We start from the raw sequence: 18,881 nt of genomic DNA, 5'->3' as shown, positions 1-18,881 counted from the left end.
GTAGACCGACGCTTTTGCTTGGGAGAAATCAGGAAGCAAATATAAATGAACAAAACCATTCGGGGGATGAAGTGCAAACATTCGCGGGTTAGCAGCACGTGCAGCACTGGGAGAGAGGGAGCAGCGTGTCTATAGCTGTAGAACAGCAATGCGTAATGAAGTTCCCTGTGAGGGTAAACCTCAAACCAGCTGAGGTTTCACAAAGATTACAGCAACAATATGGGGGAAAAAGGATGTCAAGAGAAAGAGTGTACGAATGGTGCAGACGGTTCGGTGCGGGGGATATGGTGATGACGTTCGTTCGACTGCGGTCACGCTAGTGAACATCGCAGGCGTTGAGAAAGCCATTCTCGAGAACCGGCGAGTAACAGATCGGAACATTGCAGCCCAGCGTAATATTAGTGTCGGCAGTGTGGACATAATCACTCACGAGCACTTACTGTCCCTCAAAGTTATGTGCAAGATGAGTTCCCTGACACCTCACTTTTTTTTTTGATTGCGTGTTAGCGCCGCGAAGCAACTGTGGCTATGAGCGGCGTACAGATGTGGACAGATGGAGAAAAGAACAGCAGGAAGGAGTGGGGGACAGGGGGGGTTAGTATGCGTCCTGGGCCGACTTCAGAGGGAACTGTGCCAACATTCGTCTGGAAAGTCTTCGAGAAACCCAGGGAAAACCTCAGACAGCACAGCCGGCGGTAGGATTCGAACCCACCACCTCCCAGTCTTCAGCACGACCTTGGCTACCACCGACGAACGGACGCCTTAGCCCACTCGGTCATGCCGCTGGTGCCTCACTTGTGACCAGACGAAAGCACGAATGGCAGTCTCTCAGCAGCTGCTGAATCGCATGCAATCCATGGGGGACATATTTTTACAATAAGTATCCATGTGATGAAACCTGGATGCATCATTTCACCGCAGAGACAAAAAGAAGCGGCATGGAATGGCGACTCAAGGCTTACCTGCCGCCCTGCTGAGATTTCCCCACGTTGATAAAGGCTGCCCCGCGAAAGGCAATTCGCAAGAAATTGTCCGGCATCTTGTCTGAAAGGGTCGTTCTTCTTCGCCGGGCCTCGCACGGCAAATTTAGCGGTAGCAGTCATGGGCGAAATACGCTGGAAGATTTGCCCCCACGCCCCTTACCACCCATGCAGATTTGGCTCTTAGCGATTACAGTTTGTTTGAGCCCCTTAAGGAGCACGTTTCAGGAAAGGCGCGTTCCACACAAACGAAGCCCTCCAGAAAGATGTCCTGGAGTGGCTACGACAGCAGCCCACTTCTTTCTATGAAAAAGGCAAGAAAGCGATGGCAGCGGTGTCTGATGTGGACGCTGAATACTTTGAGAAACTGACGTAGTGTTGTGCTTCCTAGATTTTCCAACACATTTAAAGCAATAAAAGACCGAGTCAACCTTGAACGACCCTAGTATTTCAGTAGTTGTTTAGGCGGAACACTTTATGATAACGTGTTTTGGCGTCACAGTTTGGCTCACCTGGACACGTGAAAACATACGGCAACTTTTAGGGAAACGAATATTTGCTGAACTCCAGACACGAACGCTACATACGGAAGCGGCAACAAAAGCTCAGGCTGTGTGGTAATATACTTGGGCAGGCTCGCGCCTGGCATATTCGAGGCGCGAGTGTTTTAAAACATAATTCAATTGAAATTCGTATCGACGGAAGCGTTTTTTGTTAGTTCTTCTACGAACACAACAGTGTAGAAGCACGCCAAACGGCAACGCGTCCAGTTACGTGCTGTGTGAGATAAACCCAGTTTGTGCAACTTGACGCAGACCTTTTCTCTATCACATTCCGAAGCTAACATCATTGTTTAAGAAAGAAGGAAGTCACTGAAAAGGTTAGTCAGCTGTATAGGACTCGAATCCACATCTTCTGGATTATCGGTCCAGGGCTCTACCAATTGAGCTAGGCTAACACGCCTCCACAGCGACTTCCAAGGGTGCGTTATCCCAGCGAACCACGAATGTCTACTGGACGTACCAGTAATACCCAAATCTCCAAGACCAAAAGGAACGTCTAATCGACATCTATTATACGTACTGTTAGTACGTTGAAATCGGTGGAGGTCTATGGAACTTGCGTTGTACCCATATTCTAGACGTGCACTGTGCATCCATCTAGCAGGTGCTATGTATACGTATAATGGATGGTACAAACTTATGAGGCATTGTTCCAACTGCCAATTTCCGACCAAATCCTGGTAATTTCCGCTTAGTGGTAGAAACGAGTAAAACCAGTACGTTTTGCTTTCTTGTTTGTTTGTTTTTCATCGTTCGTCGTCCTGCTCTGTGGAATGAGTTTTCGTAGCGCTCTCCAACCAACACAGGAAGCCTATCGGTTTGACACCTCCATACAGCAGGTAATGACATCATAGACGATATAGCCTGAGATACAAACACGTTATTTGATGGGAAGAGATGTCAGAAATGTAAGTTGTTAGCTTGATTCAGTGCAGACGCATGTATTAATCGTGCAAACGCATCTTCGTCACCGTTACATGTGTGTTAGGTCCTCACAACACGTAGCGAACGTGCTCCAACGATTTGTATGTATATACAAGCATGATGCATGATATGGCATCTCGCAACACCGGCCGTGTTATGATATTGCCCTGAAATTGCCATAGTACGCACCTGATATAACACTTATTAGTACTTCGCTTGCCTGCTTATTAGTACTTCGGTAGCTGGATTTTTAGGAAACCTATAAAAATTAATTTAAGCCCGTATTAATTCTAATAGATGTCATGTAGACATCCATGTGTTTTGAACTGACATCTAATGGATGTGACAAATGTACAGTGGTTACGTCCATTAGACGTGTTTAGTAAGAGGTGTGGTTGTGTTTTACATGTTGATAGTACGTACGTCCATGCAACATCCAATGGATCAAAATGGATATCTATTAGACGTGCACAATATCCGGGACTAGAGCCCTGCACCATCCGCGGATGGAAGCGGATATCCGCGGATATCCGCAATATATTTGCGGATTCGGATGAAAATTTAGCACTTTCTGCGGTGTGCGGATCGGATGCGGATGGCTCGAGGTCGGATGCGGATCGGATGCAGATACGAAGGCAGCGGATCGGTAGCGGATCGGATGCGGATATACCGCGTGCTGTCATTTTTCCACCCGCAATTTATTTGTATTGCGCGCCGACAGCCGACAGCGAGCGCATGCTCTGGTTCACCTTTGACCATGCACGGCGCCAAGACGGGAGAGGAGGCATTCAGGCGTCTCGAACCGCGCGAGCGCCGACGAGGTAGCGTTCCACGCGTTCCAGAAGTCTCTCCATATCGCGTTTGTTGAAAGGTTTACCTTTGCTTGTCGTCATGACTGAGTCCTTCCGTGACAGCATGGAGGCATCGGAAATTATACCAACATGCTTCCGGCGGTCTTTACGCGTCTTTCGAAACGTGCGGATTTTTGCGGATCGGATGCGGATGGAGCGTATTGCTCAGCGGATCGGATGCGGATGTAAACTGTTGTGTATGGTGCGGATGCGGATCGGATGCGGATAACGTGTGCGCGGATGCGGGTCGGATGCGGATGCCAAAAACCTCATCCGCGCAGGGCTCTATCCGGGACTACTCGTCTTATGGATGTTCATAAGATGTTTCTGGTTCTCGGGCATAGAAGTTGCTAGTCGCAAAGAAGTCGCTGTGCATGTGTTAGCTTAGCTCAATTGGTAGAGCCCTGGACCGGTAATGCAGAAGATGTGGGTTCGAGTCCTACAGCTGGCTAACCTTTTCAGTGACTTCCTTCTGTCATCATTAATTTCCTAGGCCCTTGAGGCTTTGTATGTATATTTGTCCCTTCTATGTGTTCCACCGGCCTCGGTGGCTCAGTCGGTAGCGTGTTCGCCTTCTGATCCCGAGACCGCGGGTTCGAACCCGACCGAGGACGCCAGCAACTTGGTGGCAGCGTACAACTTGGTGGCAGCGTACAACTTGGTGGCAGCGTACAAATTGCTTAGACACGCCGTCTTGCGCGAGGGATGTTAAATTCGGGGTGCCGTGTGGTGAGCTTTGATCGCACGTTAAAGAACCCTCAGGTGAGCAATCCACAGACCGACCACTGTGGCGTCGCTCATGATCTCAGTTGTCTCGCGACGTAAACATCCAATTATTATTATTATGTGTTCCAGCCTCAGAACATTAATTGTCATTAAAATCATTCTCACCAACACAAAGCTTAGGCGGCAGGTCCATGACCGCAAGGTACTGGAGGAGCATCGCCACACGCAGGTAAGCCACGTAGAACGGCCATATACGACGCAGTTGGTGCCTCCTAAGCAAGAACAAGGCGCACAGCCAGATGGAGGTCACCATGCCGTACACGTCCATACGTTGTCCCATGCAGATGACCATTACTACAAAGGACACCTAGGAAAGACGAGATATCGTTCAAAAGAATCATTTAAATAGATTTTTGCAACTGATTTTGCACAGCGAGGTTGTGGGTGGCACGGCTTTGGCAGGGGAAGCGCAGAAAGTCTGAACGTGAGCAGGTAGCCTCATGCATGTGAGCACATTGAAACATACCACCCAATTGCTGTGAAGGAATCGAACGTGCATCCTTGGGATTAGGTTGTACATGGCTAAGTGATGACCGAGCGAAGTCACTTGTGGTTGCGAACGCTTGTCGCATACAACGGTACCCAGGGAAACGAATCCACGTGAAATGATGACGTTAACAAAAAATCAGAGGACAAAATGGGAGGACGATTAATGTTATTAATGCGGCAGCATCTGACGTATTCTGTTATACCACCCCCTACCCTACTACCCAACTACTATCACCTTCTACCCACCCACTGCCACTATCCACCTCTATCCACCCCTAACTATCACTAACTGTTAATAACTACCACTATCCACTCAGCCACAACAGCGGCGCAAGTCTTCTTCCACCCCAGCAGTTGCCCCTTAGCCGCGTTGCCAGAGAGAGGTCTGACCTCTACCAGTGCGCGTGCGCATGCGCAGCACGCCGGTATGGGAGGGGGAAGGGAGGAGGGAGGTTTCACACATGAATCTGAGGGTCACGATTTTCCAACTTGGGGGTTCCAGTGCTGACGCACTAAAAATATTCTTCATTGCTGCATTTTTATGTAATCACAGCCTTTTTTTTAAGTTTCTGACTCAACCCATCTCCATTTTGGACACTCTAGTGAGAGATCACTCGAAAATACCTGCCTTTGCGTTTGGTCATTTTCTCTTAATTATGGTTGCCTGCAGAAATTTTTCGAAAGAGTGTAATGCAGTACAATGCATGAACTAGTGCAGCTGCCCCTCAAGGCTCGTTTAAAAAGAAAGAAAAAACGCGTTAGCATTAGAGACCTGGCTACAAAAGAATCGCGGCGTAGTCCGCCTGTAGCCACGAAAGTGGAGAGAGGCGCTCCTAGGGGAGAGGAGGAGGGGAAGCGTGGAGAGTGCGACGCGGCGCACCGGCGTGCAACTGTGGTGGTTGACAGGTTCAGACGTGTCTACGTGGGCGCACCGTGGGTTATGAAAGCTTAGGATTCTTCGTTTTCGGGTTTTATGATTCTTCAAATTCGGGAGCGAAAAATCGGGTGCTATTTGCACACGAGAATTCGAGGAGAAATCGGACGCAATCACCACTGATAAGTCACCGGGGAACTTTCGGGTGAAACGAAAGGCATATGAAACATGCCACTGCTGTGACACTAGCACGAGAAACAAGGATCTTTATATTTCCGCTCTGAACTGGGGCAGTGAATGACTGCAGTATCGAAACAATTGCTCGAGCTCCACAAAGGCTCGTCTTTGACTCCTACAGGAGGGGACCATAAAACGAGGACAAACAGGTTCTCACAAGTGGCTCCCTTTGCTGATATTATGATTCACTTTTCCAACGGTTTACCAAGAACGAAAGAGAGATCGAAAAAGATCAAGAGATCGAAAATACCCACAATATCCCACAAAATGAGAAATTCGTTTTATTTCATAATCGATGGTCTGTACGGTCTGTACCATGCAGGGAAAACTGTTGTCATCTCGCCTGTGGCGGCTTACGCCAAAAACAAATCTGCAAAGAAGCAATCGTTAGCAACGCCAGGCATTTTACCGAAAATAATGCTTGGTTTCGTGTAATTTAAAAAATAATTGCGCGGTGCGCAGTTCCGACTGGGCTTATGGAAATGTCAAATTGCTCTTGTGCTCAGACAGTGGAATCCAGGATACTCATTTCGTGGGACGATGAGTTGTGGCAATCTCAACGTGCGGAAAGTGTCACTTAGACGAATGTCATAAATGAGCGATTTCATTCAGATTCAGGCAGGGCCCTAACCTTTGGGTCTCCGATTTTTTTCCGACATTTTTTATGGGATAGCCCCACCTGTGGCATGAACACTGGTGTTGGTCCCAGGTTCCGAGACGACGTGGTAGGCGAGATATAAAATCAAGAGCGTCAGGGGTGAAAACAACGGCTATGCTCCGAAGCGATTTCTGCCCACTTTGAAGCGATCTAATCCGGCGTCTGTAACGACCACGGCCTCCAGTCTTCCGCAACCTATTCACCATGTCATAGGCTCTGGGGCTGATTAATAACTCTTGTCTCGGACGAGCGAAACCTTTTGTAAAAAATCCTAGAAAAGCCATCCCTACCGAATTTTACGCACTTTTTGTACCCATATGTCTGCATTCGTGATTTTAGCAAAACAATGAACTACAAGTTAAACGGAAGCCTAATTTTCGCTCTGTTCAACGATGTGCAGCACAATTCGCTATCCTGTTTCGTTTCGATAAAATTTGCGCCGCAGCTGTCAGATGTACTAAAATTTTGTCAAAGTTCGCGAGGCGCGTGCGTAAAAAGGCCATGATGGATTTGTAAAAAAAAAATTCTGGTTCACGACGAATGCCTTAGCTTTCTTTTGACATACAATTCATGGTTGCTAAAAGCTTGGTAACTGAGTTACAGCGCTCATAAACTGCCATACTTCGCCACGTACGACAGACCGGCGTACTTCGCAGTCACTTGCAGTTTTCAAGCATGTGCATTCACCACAAGTTTATAAAAGCTGGTGCATGAGCCACAATACACCTACCAGTTCATAACGAATATATATTCACTTCAGAAGTGTTCCACTTTGCAAACAATAAAAAATAAAGAAAGGATGGAAAGAAACGAACAAGTCGAATGGGATGAATACGAGCACGTATGCGGGCTCGTAGTGTCTGATTTTTTTTCTTTTTTTTTTCCTTGGGATGCACGCAGCACAACCTTTAAGGAAGCCCGAATAAGAAAGATGTTATTCACATACGGCAGGACGGGGAAAACCAAGCACTTGTGAAGCGATTCATGACGACATCCATAAGAGAGACGTACCACATGTTCAAAAACGTTCACCCGGATATAAAGCTAGGATTGACGAAGTTTTACACATTTCGGCCGAAATGGGTTCGAGTGACACCCCATCAGTTTCAGTGTGTTTGCACGTACTGTGCCAACTTCGAACTTGTCGTTATTGCCGTGAACACAATCTCTGCACGTGATCTGTGTAAAGACAGCATTAAACTAATGTGTTTATGTGACCCACCAAGTGAAGCATGCCTGTTCCAGGAGTGCCAAGCATGCGCCGGAGCTAAAAAGTTAACAGTGAAGACTTTGCAAATAAGTGCAGAAGATGAAGTTGTTCTCGCGTTGTGGGAGTCCGGCGACCTCATAAGAAAAACGATGAGCGTCGCGCATTCGTCAAGGAGCTCCGCAAGGGGGTTGCACTCTTCATAAAGCACGACCACATTCGCAACATTCAGAGGCCATTTGGAATCAGAAATATTTCCCGAGGCTGCGACACACTGTCCTTCACTTCGATTTTGCGGAGAACTGGACGATTAATTTGCCTTATGAAGTCCAGAGCCACTATTGGCAGAGAAGCCAAGTATCGCTCTTCACGTGCGTTGCAACGGCAAAATCTTACACCGTTAGCCTGGCAACGGTAAGCGATGACCTGCGCCATGATACAGCGCACGCGCTTTTTGCGTTGAAGACAATATTGGACACCCTTGATGACATACTGCCGGTGTTCTCACACGTCGTCTATGTGTCGAACGGTGCAGCGGCGCATTTCAAAAACAGGTATCAGTTACACGAGATGCGCCGTAACACTCTGCTGACACACTGGATATTTTCAGCGAGTGGACATGGGAAGAATGCCTGTGATGGAGTAGGGGGCTCGCTTAAACACGCAGCAAGTGTGTACAACATGCGGTCTCAAGCAACGGACGTAATTCGGTCAGCTCAGGACTTCGTTTCGGTGCACACAACGCATATCTTGCACCTGCCTTCAGATGAAGTGGCAGCATTCAGGCAATCGAAACAGACCGAATGGATGTCCGTGTGGCCAGTACCCGGCCTTCGTTCATGTCACGTTTGGTACAAAGCTGACAGAGGTGCACACGAGGATGTTTCCCTTGGGAGAACAATGCGTGAAGTGACGACCACGCTTTAATGCATCTTTAAGGCACTGTTCTCTTTGAATAAAATATGGAAAATTAAGCGCCTGTTGATCTCATTGCCATTCCTTGTTCCTCTCTTTACCGGTTTTCCTTCATTTTTCTGCAAAGTGGAATGCTTCTGAAGCGAATATATATTTGTTATGAACTGGTACGTGTATTGTGGCTCATGCACCAGCATTTATAAACTTGTGGTGAGTGCACATGCTTGAAAACAGCAAGTGACGGCGAAGTACGCCGGTCCGTCGGGCGTGGCGAAGTATGGCAGTTTGTGAGCGCTGTAACTCAGTCACGAAGCTTTTAGCAACCATGAATTGTATGTCAAAAGAAAGCTAAGGCATTCGTCGTGAACCAGAATTTTTTGTTTACAAATCCATCATGGCCTTTTTACGCACGCGCCTCGCGAACTTTGACAAAATTTTCGTACCTCTGACACCTGCGGCGCAACTTTTATCGAAACGAAACAGGATAGAGAATTGTGCTGCACATCGTTGAACAGAGCGAAAATTAGGTTTCCGTTTAACTTGTAGCTCATTGTTTTGCTAAAATGACGAACGCAGACATATGGGTACAAAAAATGCGTAAAATTCGGTAGGGATGGCTTTTCTAGGATTTTTTAAAAAAGGTTTCGCTCGTCGGAGACAATAATTATTAATCAGCCCCAGAGCCAATGACATGGTGAATAGGTTGCCGAAGACTGGAGGCTGTGGTAGTTACAGACGCCGGAGTAGATCGCTTCAAAGTAGGCACAAATCGCTTCGGAGCACAGCCGTTGTTTTCACCCCTGACGCTCTTGATTTTATATCTCGCCTACCGCGTCGTCTCGGAACCTGGGACCAACGCCAGTGTTCATGCCACAGGTGGGGCTACCCCATAAATAATAACGGAAAAAATCGGAGACCCAAAGGTTAGGGCCCTGCCTGATTCTGAATGAAATCGCCCAAATGTCTCCTTACAGCACGGCACGAATGACATCAAGACTTTACCCATTACTTACTTAATGTAATTTTTCGTGTTCTTGTGGCAGGTAGGGGCCAAAGAGTCCCTGGCGCTAGCACTTATTGGCGTTTCTGCAGGATCTATGTGTTGTGTTTGTCCCTAGACGGATCTAACCTCTCTCATCTCACTCCTCCGCCTATCCGATCGCACACTTGGTACGTTACAGACGCCGCGCAGTGACGATAAATCCTGATTGCTACATGTTATAGCACCTCTTTTTGACAAACCTCACCTCGATGCCAAATTTGTAGAAGAAACAGTTGACAAGAAACATGGCGCACTCCCTTATGCTGTTGTCTGCGTCGTGGCGTGCCACAGAGACAAACACAATGCCTGGTTTCGTTTCCAAAACGCCATGACGACATCGGTGATAATGTTGCCTATACCTCAGAATGGCTTGCCCCGTGAACGCCAGAACCAACACCATGTACGGCTGGAAAAGTGGTCGAACTCGTAACAGCTGCTCGCCAAGTGGAGCTGAGACTCACCTTGCAATAGGAGCAGTAGTTTGGTGCTTTCCTGAGTCCAAGCCACATGGCGCTTGTCTGGGTAACGTTAAGTGGCGCCGCGGCGTGTTCTCCATACGCAACCTACAAATTCACGTGTTTTGAAGTCTTTGCGAAGAAGTGACAGCGATAGCTGTATCGACCACGCTCAACAGTTCGCGGTGTTGCGCGCGTGCGGGTGCCACGTCAATGCCACCTAGGTAACATCACATCTTATCCCCAACAGCCATAGTAGGGACCCGTGTATGACTTCAATTGAAAGGCGGCTCAGGCCTTCTGTTGTCTAGGTGGCATTGGCCACGTCTGTCCTAAACCACAGCTTATGGCAAAACGTGCCGAAACCGTTATTCAAGGAACTTCTCCGCAAACTCTGCGTTGACAAACTCCCATGGACCATATTCGTTTCAAGTAACGTTACGTTACGGTAATACGTTAAGACGGGCCTGTTGGTGGTATAAATCGACTCGGTGAAGCACCAGGCATAGGCGGTTTCCAATCTGCTAGAGGGGACCGGAGAACAACGCCCCCCTTTCATGCGCAGAGGTCGGGCAGAGTGTCAGGAATTCCGTGTTTTGAGATTGCCAGACAATTTTTTACAGGATTTTCATGATGGCCCACATGAAACATACGAATCTTAGGATATTCCTCTAAACGTCCATCTTGAGTGCCAGCGCGGTAGACTTCCTGGGGGGTATGCCCCCCTGGAAAAGTTCAGGGGGATCGGTTTCCAAGTCCCCCCCCCTGCAGTCCGAACAAAGATGGACACACAACACTGGCGCAACTTTCAACAACATTTTAATAAACCAAGCTGCGAGTTTAAACACACCCCAGACACGCTGACGAACTATCACCCAATGCTACTGATGATAGGCTGAAACATCTGACCTTCTGCTCACTGATAAGGAATGCTTTCAGTATCACCCTTTCGTGCTCGTTCCTGTACCCCTTTGTGATCGTATCACTAAAACCGGCAACACACCCACAAATATTGCACGGTTCCGATTAGGTGCCTGTGTCAGTTTTGAAGCTGTACGCGTATCCCATAATCTGGTGTTTCATCTGCCCCGTCTGCCCGGTGTAGTGTTTTCCACAGACATCTTGCATACAACCTGGGTGTTGGAAGGAACAAAATTGATAGGGATTAAAGAAATTGGTAGGGTTTTATTAGCGATTTTGTGCTGAAGTCATTATTCTCCTGGTCAACAGAGATCGCGAACGTCCCGTTTGCGACGGCAAACACAAAAACAATTTCGTTTCCTGAAACTCCCAGGTTGTATAAGAGATTACTATGGCCTGCTATAAACACTTTGTTGAAAGTTGCGCCTATATTGTTCGTCTTCGTTCCCCTGGCGTTTTACAGAATGGTCAGGCACACGTGTCTGGGACCAGGGCTTCGTGCTCGCGTACTTGTTCGTTCTCTGGGTCTTCTTTCGGATCCTCTCGGCTTCGTCTCATCGCAACCCCCTTGTGGTCCCTTGCTGTTGGGTCACGTCGTGCAGCCAATGCCCATTGGGCTCTTTGTCCCCCGATGTGCCACGCCGTTCGCGGAATGCAGTGGTGCCAGTGGGTCATAAGCCGGTTAATCCTGTAGATTACATTCAACACGACCACGAAACTGTCGACCGGCTGGCGGACAGAGTCAATATGGCGCGGACTACAGGGTGTGTGCAGAAAAACGTGACCCGCATTTAGGCACAAAGCTTGTTGCCTACCTAACTAACGAACTTCCGGTAGCGCACGATGGCCCATTTATGCGTGCGAAATCTTCAGAGAAATTGTGGAAGCCATACTCAGTTTAAAAAATAAATGGAACAACGAAAACGTCGGCTTCCGTGCATCAGAATAGGGCAACATGGTGGACAACAGGATGTATGTGAAATGGCAACATGGTGGACGTAGAAGAGTTGTTTTCAAGTACCGCTAGGGGAGCTATCGGTGCATAAATCGAAACGATGTCCCACATGGATGCCCATCGGCAGTACCCCTAGCGATGCCTGCACATAACTCTCCTGAGACCGAAATGCACTACACTCTTTGAAATGAACTTCACCACATAGCACGTTCCTAGCCAACCATCATCCCGAATGACAACGTTCTCGCCCCTGATTTGTTGAAAACGGGAGGAGGAGCCTATTTTGTGCACAAAATAGGCTCCTCCTCACGTTTTCAACAAATCAGGGGCGAGAACGTTGTCATTCGGGGTGATGGTTGGCTAGGAGCGTGCTATGTGGTGAAGTTCGTTTTTAAGAGTGTACCATGCACTGTCATGACCGCCTTATTCTAATGCATGGAAGTCCATGTTTTCGCGCTCTGTTTATTTTTTTACACTTAGTATGGCTTCCAGGATTTTTTTTGTAGCTTTCGCACGCATAAATACGCCGTCGTGCGCCACCGGAAGTTCCTCGGCTAAGTAGACAACGAGTTACATGTAAAATGCGGGTCCGGTTTTTCTGCACACACCCTGTAGATGGCTGATAGGCGGATTCCGCTCGCATTCAGGCTTTTTGGGCGGCGCAACGACCTGACGTCAAAATAAGCTCCTCCCATGAGGCGGCAAAAGATCAAAGAATGGCCAAACTCTCCGTATAAATGGCTCTGGTGGTATATGGATTCCGCTTGCACTCCGCACGGTTGACACCTTTCTTTTTCTTTTTTAACCTGCGTTCCGATTTGCTTCTGTGCCAACCAATGGCGCGCAGAGAGACCACGCCGTGATCTTCACAAAAGTTCCCGCAAACACCTATTGGTGTAAAAGCAGGGGAAAGCGGGTCACTTGTACACTTTAAAACCACATGACGCTGAGGACCAATCACCAGTCAAAAATGATATCGTTCTTATTCCTGATACGTTAGAAATGAGAGGGCCTACAAAATTTCATGAAACTTTGCACCTATGGTAGTGGTCAAGAAGGGCGTGTGTCCTGTTCGCCTTCAAATCGAAAGTGATGAATATATATTTCCGTGAAGTGAACGCAGAACACGTGATACGGAGAAGTCCTGTTTTGAGCGTGTTTTGAGGACGAGGCATGTAGAGGCATATAGTGCTGGGAATATACAGCGACATATTTCACAGAACAATTTTCAGCAACGTGTCATAAGGATTGTCTCTCTTTATCGTGGGATGCATTACGAGTGAGTGAGTACTCGTTGTCGCTACAAATGGTTCTGATGTATGAGCAGTGTCAACTAAGCAATGTGAATTCAGCATTGTAGGGAACGCTGTGCACTTACTGAGCAATTGGTTGTGCTGTTCTCCATTTCAATAAATCCGAGCTGGTAGATCATTCTTACGAGGAATAAACCGGATGCCCACAGTGAACAGCAATAAGAGAAGAATAGTTGGAGGGAAGGGGACGGGAGTGCTAGCACCACGAACACGACGAAGAAGAAGTGTAGCACGCATACCTGCAGAAGTGATAAAGCTGAGGTCTAGTGTTATAAAACGTGCTTTCATTGATATATTACCCGTATCGTACACTCTTACAAATGAACTTCACCGCATAGCACCCTCCAGCCAACCATTATCTCGAATGATATCGTTATCTGCCCTGATTTGCTGAAAATGGGAGGCGTAAGCCTTTTTGTGACACTTATGCTGTTCATAATTGTCACAAAAAAGGCGTACGCCTCCCGTTTTCAGCAAATCAGGGATATCATCTGATGATGATGGTTGGCTAGGAGCGTGCTATGCGGTGAAGTTCATTTTTAAGAGTGTATGCTGTCCCAACTGACATATTTGACTGACCGCAAGACCTTACCCTACAGACTAAATCTCGTGTCTATACTGTATCCTATCGAACTTACAACAGTCGAATTACGGTGTGCGACAACGTCCTAGGCAGCACATGGTGGTCTAGTAGACATCGAAACCTGCTCTAATCTTACACTTTAGGCCTCAACCTAAATGTAAGTTCAAACAGTGATCTACAAGACGTCCAACAGACTTCTGAAAATAGACGTTTAATGGTAGACGCCTCGTATTAGAAATCGTCCAGGTTTTGTCTTACTGCGTTTTTTAAGAGGCGTGAGCACATTCACGCGTGCATGTGCTAATCTAGACGCAGAAGTACAGTCATTACACTACAGGGGGCACTTCTGGCCAATAATTGGAGCTTACAAAGCCCAAGGAGTTAATGGATGTCGGAGTAACATAATGCTATCGCTTAAGTATTCCATGCTGAATAAGGTATCTATCCACTAGAGTCGCCACAAGAAAGCTGGAAAATGCAAGCAAAGGGAGAAGGGAAGTACGAGGGCGATCTAATAAATGCGCTTCCCCATTTTTTGTTTTTCGAAAGATATAGCACAAGAAAGAACTCCATGGTTGGCGTAACTCGCTGTGATGCCCCTGCACCACTGATTAATGCAGTAACGTCCACTTATTAGATGCAGAGTTCGAACGTGAATGTACTACTTCATAACATGTCCGACTGTGAAGTAAGGGCTGTGATACGTTTTGTTACACACACAGAAAAAAAAGAAAAAAAAAACGAAACTGCTGTGAAGTATTCATCGGCAGTTAACACAGTTTATGGAGAAGGCTCTAAGACCATTGAAATGGCGTGTCCTTCATGAAGGGTCGTGAAGGAGATCATGAAAAGTACGTGCATAATGCTACACACAAGACAAAGCGCCAGAAGGTGGTGTGGTTTTGCGCCGGGTGAAAGCGCTCTGAAGAATGCAAAACTCGCGCTTTCTGCTGGAAAGGTTATACCAACCGCGTGTTGGGTCTGCCATGGTGCTCAAGTAGCAGACTGACTAACCGCGGACCCACAGCAAATGCCAAAATATACTGTGGCATCCTAGGGGCAAGCTTCGAACTACAATCAAACGAAAACGGCCGGGGTTTGTAAAGATGTGGTCTTGCACGAAAACGCTCTCCGCAGTTGTCCCGGATGACCCAAGATTTCCTCCAGAAATTCGTCCAGAAATTTGCTTCAGACCCTGCCCCATCAAGTTATCACCTTTTCCACTCACATTGCACCTCTGTAGTTACCAATTCGCAAGTGATGAGGTGAAATGCCAAGTCAATACCTCGCTGCGTGAAGAGCACGCGGCGTGGTGCAGACTAGAGCACTGCACGGGCCCGGGCTTGCCTGCAAGCCGGAGCCCCGCCGGAACGGGCCGGGCCGGGATTTGCGCTTTTTATGCGGCCAGGGCCGGGCTTCAGTCACCAGGCCCCGGCCGGGTACGGGCTTGATAACGCCGGCCATGGTCAGGTATGTACGCGAACATATTTCACGGGACTGGACAGCTGAATTTACGTGTCATTTTGTTTTTCATTGGGTATAAGATATCATGGTATTCTACCTGAGAACTGTCACTTTTTTATATGTGGTCATGCTTATTTCGTGTAATGGGTCTGGATTTCACACGTGCACTCACACACATTTGGGGACGATTGGTGTGGCGGGCGCGCTGGGAGTCCGGCACGACGGTTACTTAGGTTAGGTGTTGGGATTTCGTTCCCGTGAGAGTCAGTCACGAGGGTCAGTTAGGTTAGGTGGTCACACATATTTCATTCGCGTGAGAGTTCGACAAAGAGGAAGTAACACCGGTGCATGCGCAATAGAGCGGAAATGAGTCTACTTGAACCGCAAGGTACATACGTATCGTCCACGCGCCGCCGCGCGCTGCCTTCCCAAGCAAGCAAGCACCAAGCACAGAGCGGCTTGACGGCAGAGAAACACAGCCTCCTACAGAAACACACTCCCTAGAAACACAGCGAGAGTACCTCCTCACTGTCCACCAATTAGCTGCACCCTTTTCGTCGCTGCGCTGTGCTCTTTAGTAAATCTAAATACGCCTCCGGGGCCTCGAGAACACAGAGCAGAGGCGGGTTGGGTCCGGGCCTCAACATGGAAACAGTCGGGTACGGGCTGGGCCCGTGTCGGCGGAGTCGGGCCTTGGCTGGAAATCTATAGAAGACGTCGGGCCCGGGGCGGGCGTAGGCCGTAGGAGCCGGGCCTGGGCCTGAAAATTCGGCCCATGCAGTGCTCTAGTGCAGACTAGGTACCGAAAAATTGGCATCACGGTACCGAAGTTGTTCGGAGAAAGAAGGTGACTATACCTATAGTCACCTTTTTTCTCGCACAGCGCAGAGCATTTCGAACATAGCCTTCGAACATAGCCTTCGAACAGAGCATTTCGAACAGCTCAGTTCATAAACAACGAACGTTTAATGGCTGCAAACATGGAATGAATAATGATGTCAACGTGAGATGACTCATCACGTGAGAAAGTGATTCGTCATTCTTCAGCGTTATTCAGGTGATATACAGGATGTCCCAGAAAATATGTCATTGAATTGTAGTAAAAAAACTACACCACCTAGAATCATGCGCTCAACTGCATTTGTTCTTATTAGGTTTTTGCCACCTCCTGATGTGAGTGCCATGTATCTTAAGTTTAATTATGTAAATATTTGCGAACTGAAGTCGGAAATTTGCAAAGTAAAGGTCACTTTTTTACTCCATCAATATGAAGAGCGTGTCGAATTCACTCAAATTCATGATAATCGACAGTGATATTCACGAGCTATCCCATGAGAAAAAATAGCCGAACGTCATGCTTTTCGGAGCAGCGGACCATAACGCGCGATGACTTTTTGAGCGCAGTCGCTCTCACACCGACGAACGCAGGTTCCAAAGCCAGCCCACAGAGTGATAGTAGAAAAAGTAACAGTTCCTAAAATTAGGAAAGCGAAGCATTATCCCAGCGAAAGTAGGGACGCGATAAGTCATGCCTGTGTTATCTCTTTCTGCGATGCCGGGGTGGGCTGGGTTTCCAACCTCCTTTCGTCGGACTCACAAAGATTGCGCTCAAAAATTCATCGCGCGCTAGCTCGGAGCTCCGTAGAGCATGATGTTCGGCTATTTTTTCGGATGGCATAGCTCCTGAATATCCATGTCAATCCCATTAATTTGAGTAAATTAGATACGCTCTTCACATTGGTGGGGTAAAAAAGTGACATTTACTTGGCAAATTTCCTACTTAAGCTCGCAAAATTTACATAATTAAGCTTACGTTACACGACATTCACATCAGTAGGTGACATAAACCTAGTAAGAACAAATGCCGTTGACCCCATGACTCTAGGTGTAGTTTTTTTTAATTATAATTCAATGACACGTTTTCTGGGACACCCTGTATGTGTAACCTGAACTTCAACGTTGCGCTCTGTTGAACAACTGTGTTGCGCAACGTTGAAGCTCTAGTCAGTAAATAGATTTTTCCAATGTTACGCTATATAGACTTAATCTCTTTGTTTTCTTTTTTTTTTCTTCGCAGCATTTATTGGATCACCGTCATGCATGGAGAAAATTTCCCTATTCTCTTGCGTTTCATCACACATATGTGAAGCAGCGACTAAAATCTGTATGCAAATGGACATGCTGAGGTAAAGAAATTGTTGCCACAGTTAGTCCAGTGATTCGTTCAGGGGGAAATAAATTAAATGCGCAAATGTGTCCTGGGCGTTACTTGCAGTGTACGGATATTCGACGTGTCCAAGGTGCTTCAGTACATATGGACCGATCGCCATATAAACTCTGATCGCTAACTGTTCATCGCGAGACGATACACAGTGTTCGGACAAGTCACGTTTCAGAAATGCTGACTGCTCGTTTCGTACAAAGAAAGTGTAGACTCACGCTGTTGTCCACCCCCTAGACGAACATGAGAACACGGATTTGAAGGGAGACCCGAGTATGATAAGAAGCCCCAGCATGTGCAACGTTGTATCGTTTAAGGTGGCTTGTAAGACCCGAGGCCATGCGTTTCATTTTAGAGTAGCCATTTACTTTCAAGTTGATTACTTTGATTGTTGATTTTGCGCAAAATATAGTCTTACATCGTAAACAGATACGTATGTGACGGAAAAGAAGACGATCTTGTAGGCGTGGATCTCGAGTATCCGCCATGAGACTTCTTTGGCATCATTCAGGAACTTGCGAAGTCTATCCGTGCATATCCTACGACGCAAGAAACCTGTCGGACGAAAAAGTTGAGCTACTAATTGTTCGTATCGACTAAGGCTTAAGCCATTCCCGTATACAGGCCACGACATTAATTCTATCCAGTATGCGCCAACTGAGATTCAACACTTTCTTATAGAGGGTGCGGGGAAACCGGCCGTATTTGGCTAAGAAAGAACTCAACCCCGCCTGACCGTCACCGGCGATCCACCGTAGCCTCGACCATAGCTGATAAACAATCGATTCAGTACGTTTCGGTGGAATGCAGAATATAAGTAAAATAATAGGTCGCGGTCACATTACAAATGAAAAAATGGAGAAAGAAAAGAAAAACATTTCCCAATTACTATCCACAACTGCCCCCCGTTACTTGGCGCTGCTTAGTATTCTTACAGGCTGACGAGGATAAACACAAACCTTCTCCGTTCTGGAAGGACTTCGGTACTCACTGTAAATCTCATCATTATATTTTCACCACGTCGTAATTAATTGGGTAGAGCATTGGGTGCCAGGGGGGCGTACGTTTTTCAAGAAAAAAGGAAGGAAAGGCAGCCAGGATTAAAGAGGCCGCTCATCATCATCAAAATTAAGTGTTCTTCGAGACATCAGTCTGGCAAGCATCACCCGTGGTAACCAATTTTTCATTCCATTTCATTTTATTATACCACAAGCGGTACAGGGGGCGGCCAAAAAGCAGCAACATGTGCTGCTTGACAGCCTCAGTGAACACTCAGGGCAGCAGAGGCACAGCATACAATCGAAAAAGACAAAGAAAAAAGAATTACACCACACTATCAAATCACAAATTACATACAGCTATTGGATGTGACAAAGTATCAATTTAGACTAACAGGTGAACTAACAAAAAGGTCCCTCAGTGAGACACGGGACAACTGCACTA

General features: G+C 47.2%; 1 protein-coding gene across 1 annotated transcript in view; it reads right to left on the bottom strand.

Moving 5' to 3' along the window:
- The window catches only part of LOC135374164 (piezo-type mechanosensitive ion channel component-like), a 123,867-nt gene that overhangs the window by 71,943 nt on the left and 33,043 nt on the right, over window positions 1-18,881 (bottom strand). The window contains exons 14-18 of the mRNA XM_064607177.1: window positions 17,857-17,993; window positions 13,236-13,409; window positions 9,988-10,089; window positions 9,732-9,932; window positions 4,210-4,411 (exon numbers count right to left, since the gene is read on the bottom strand). Of these exons, the coding sequence (XP_064463247.1) occupies window positions 4,210-4,411; window positions 9,732-9,932; window positions 9,988-10,089; window positions 13,236-13,409; window positions 17,857-17,993 (816 nt within the window). The remainder of the gene's footprint in view (window positions 1-4,209; window positions 4,412-9,731; window positions 9,933-9,987; window positions 10,090-13,235; window positions 13,410-17,856; window positions 17,994-18,881) is intronic.

Source organism: Ornithodoros turicata, unplaced genomic scaffold (genome assembly GCF_037126465.1).
Source record: "Ornithodoros turicata isolate Travis unplaced genomic scaffold, ASM3712646v1 Chromosome45, whole genome shotgun sequence".
Taxonomy (NCBI): Eukaryota; Metazoa; Arthropoda; class Arachnida; order Ixodida; family Argasidae; genus Ornithodoros; species Ornithodoros turicata.
Note: the sequence above shows the minus strand (reverse complement) of the source record. Positions and strands in the feature narration are given on the sequence as shown.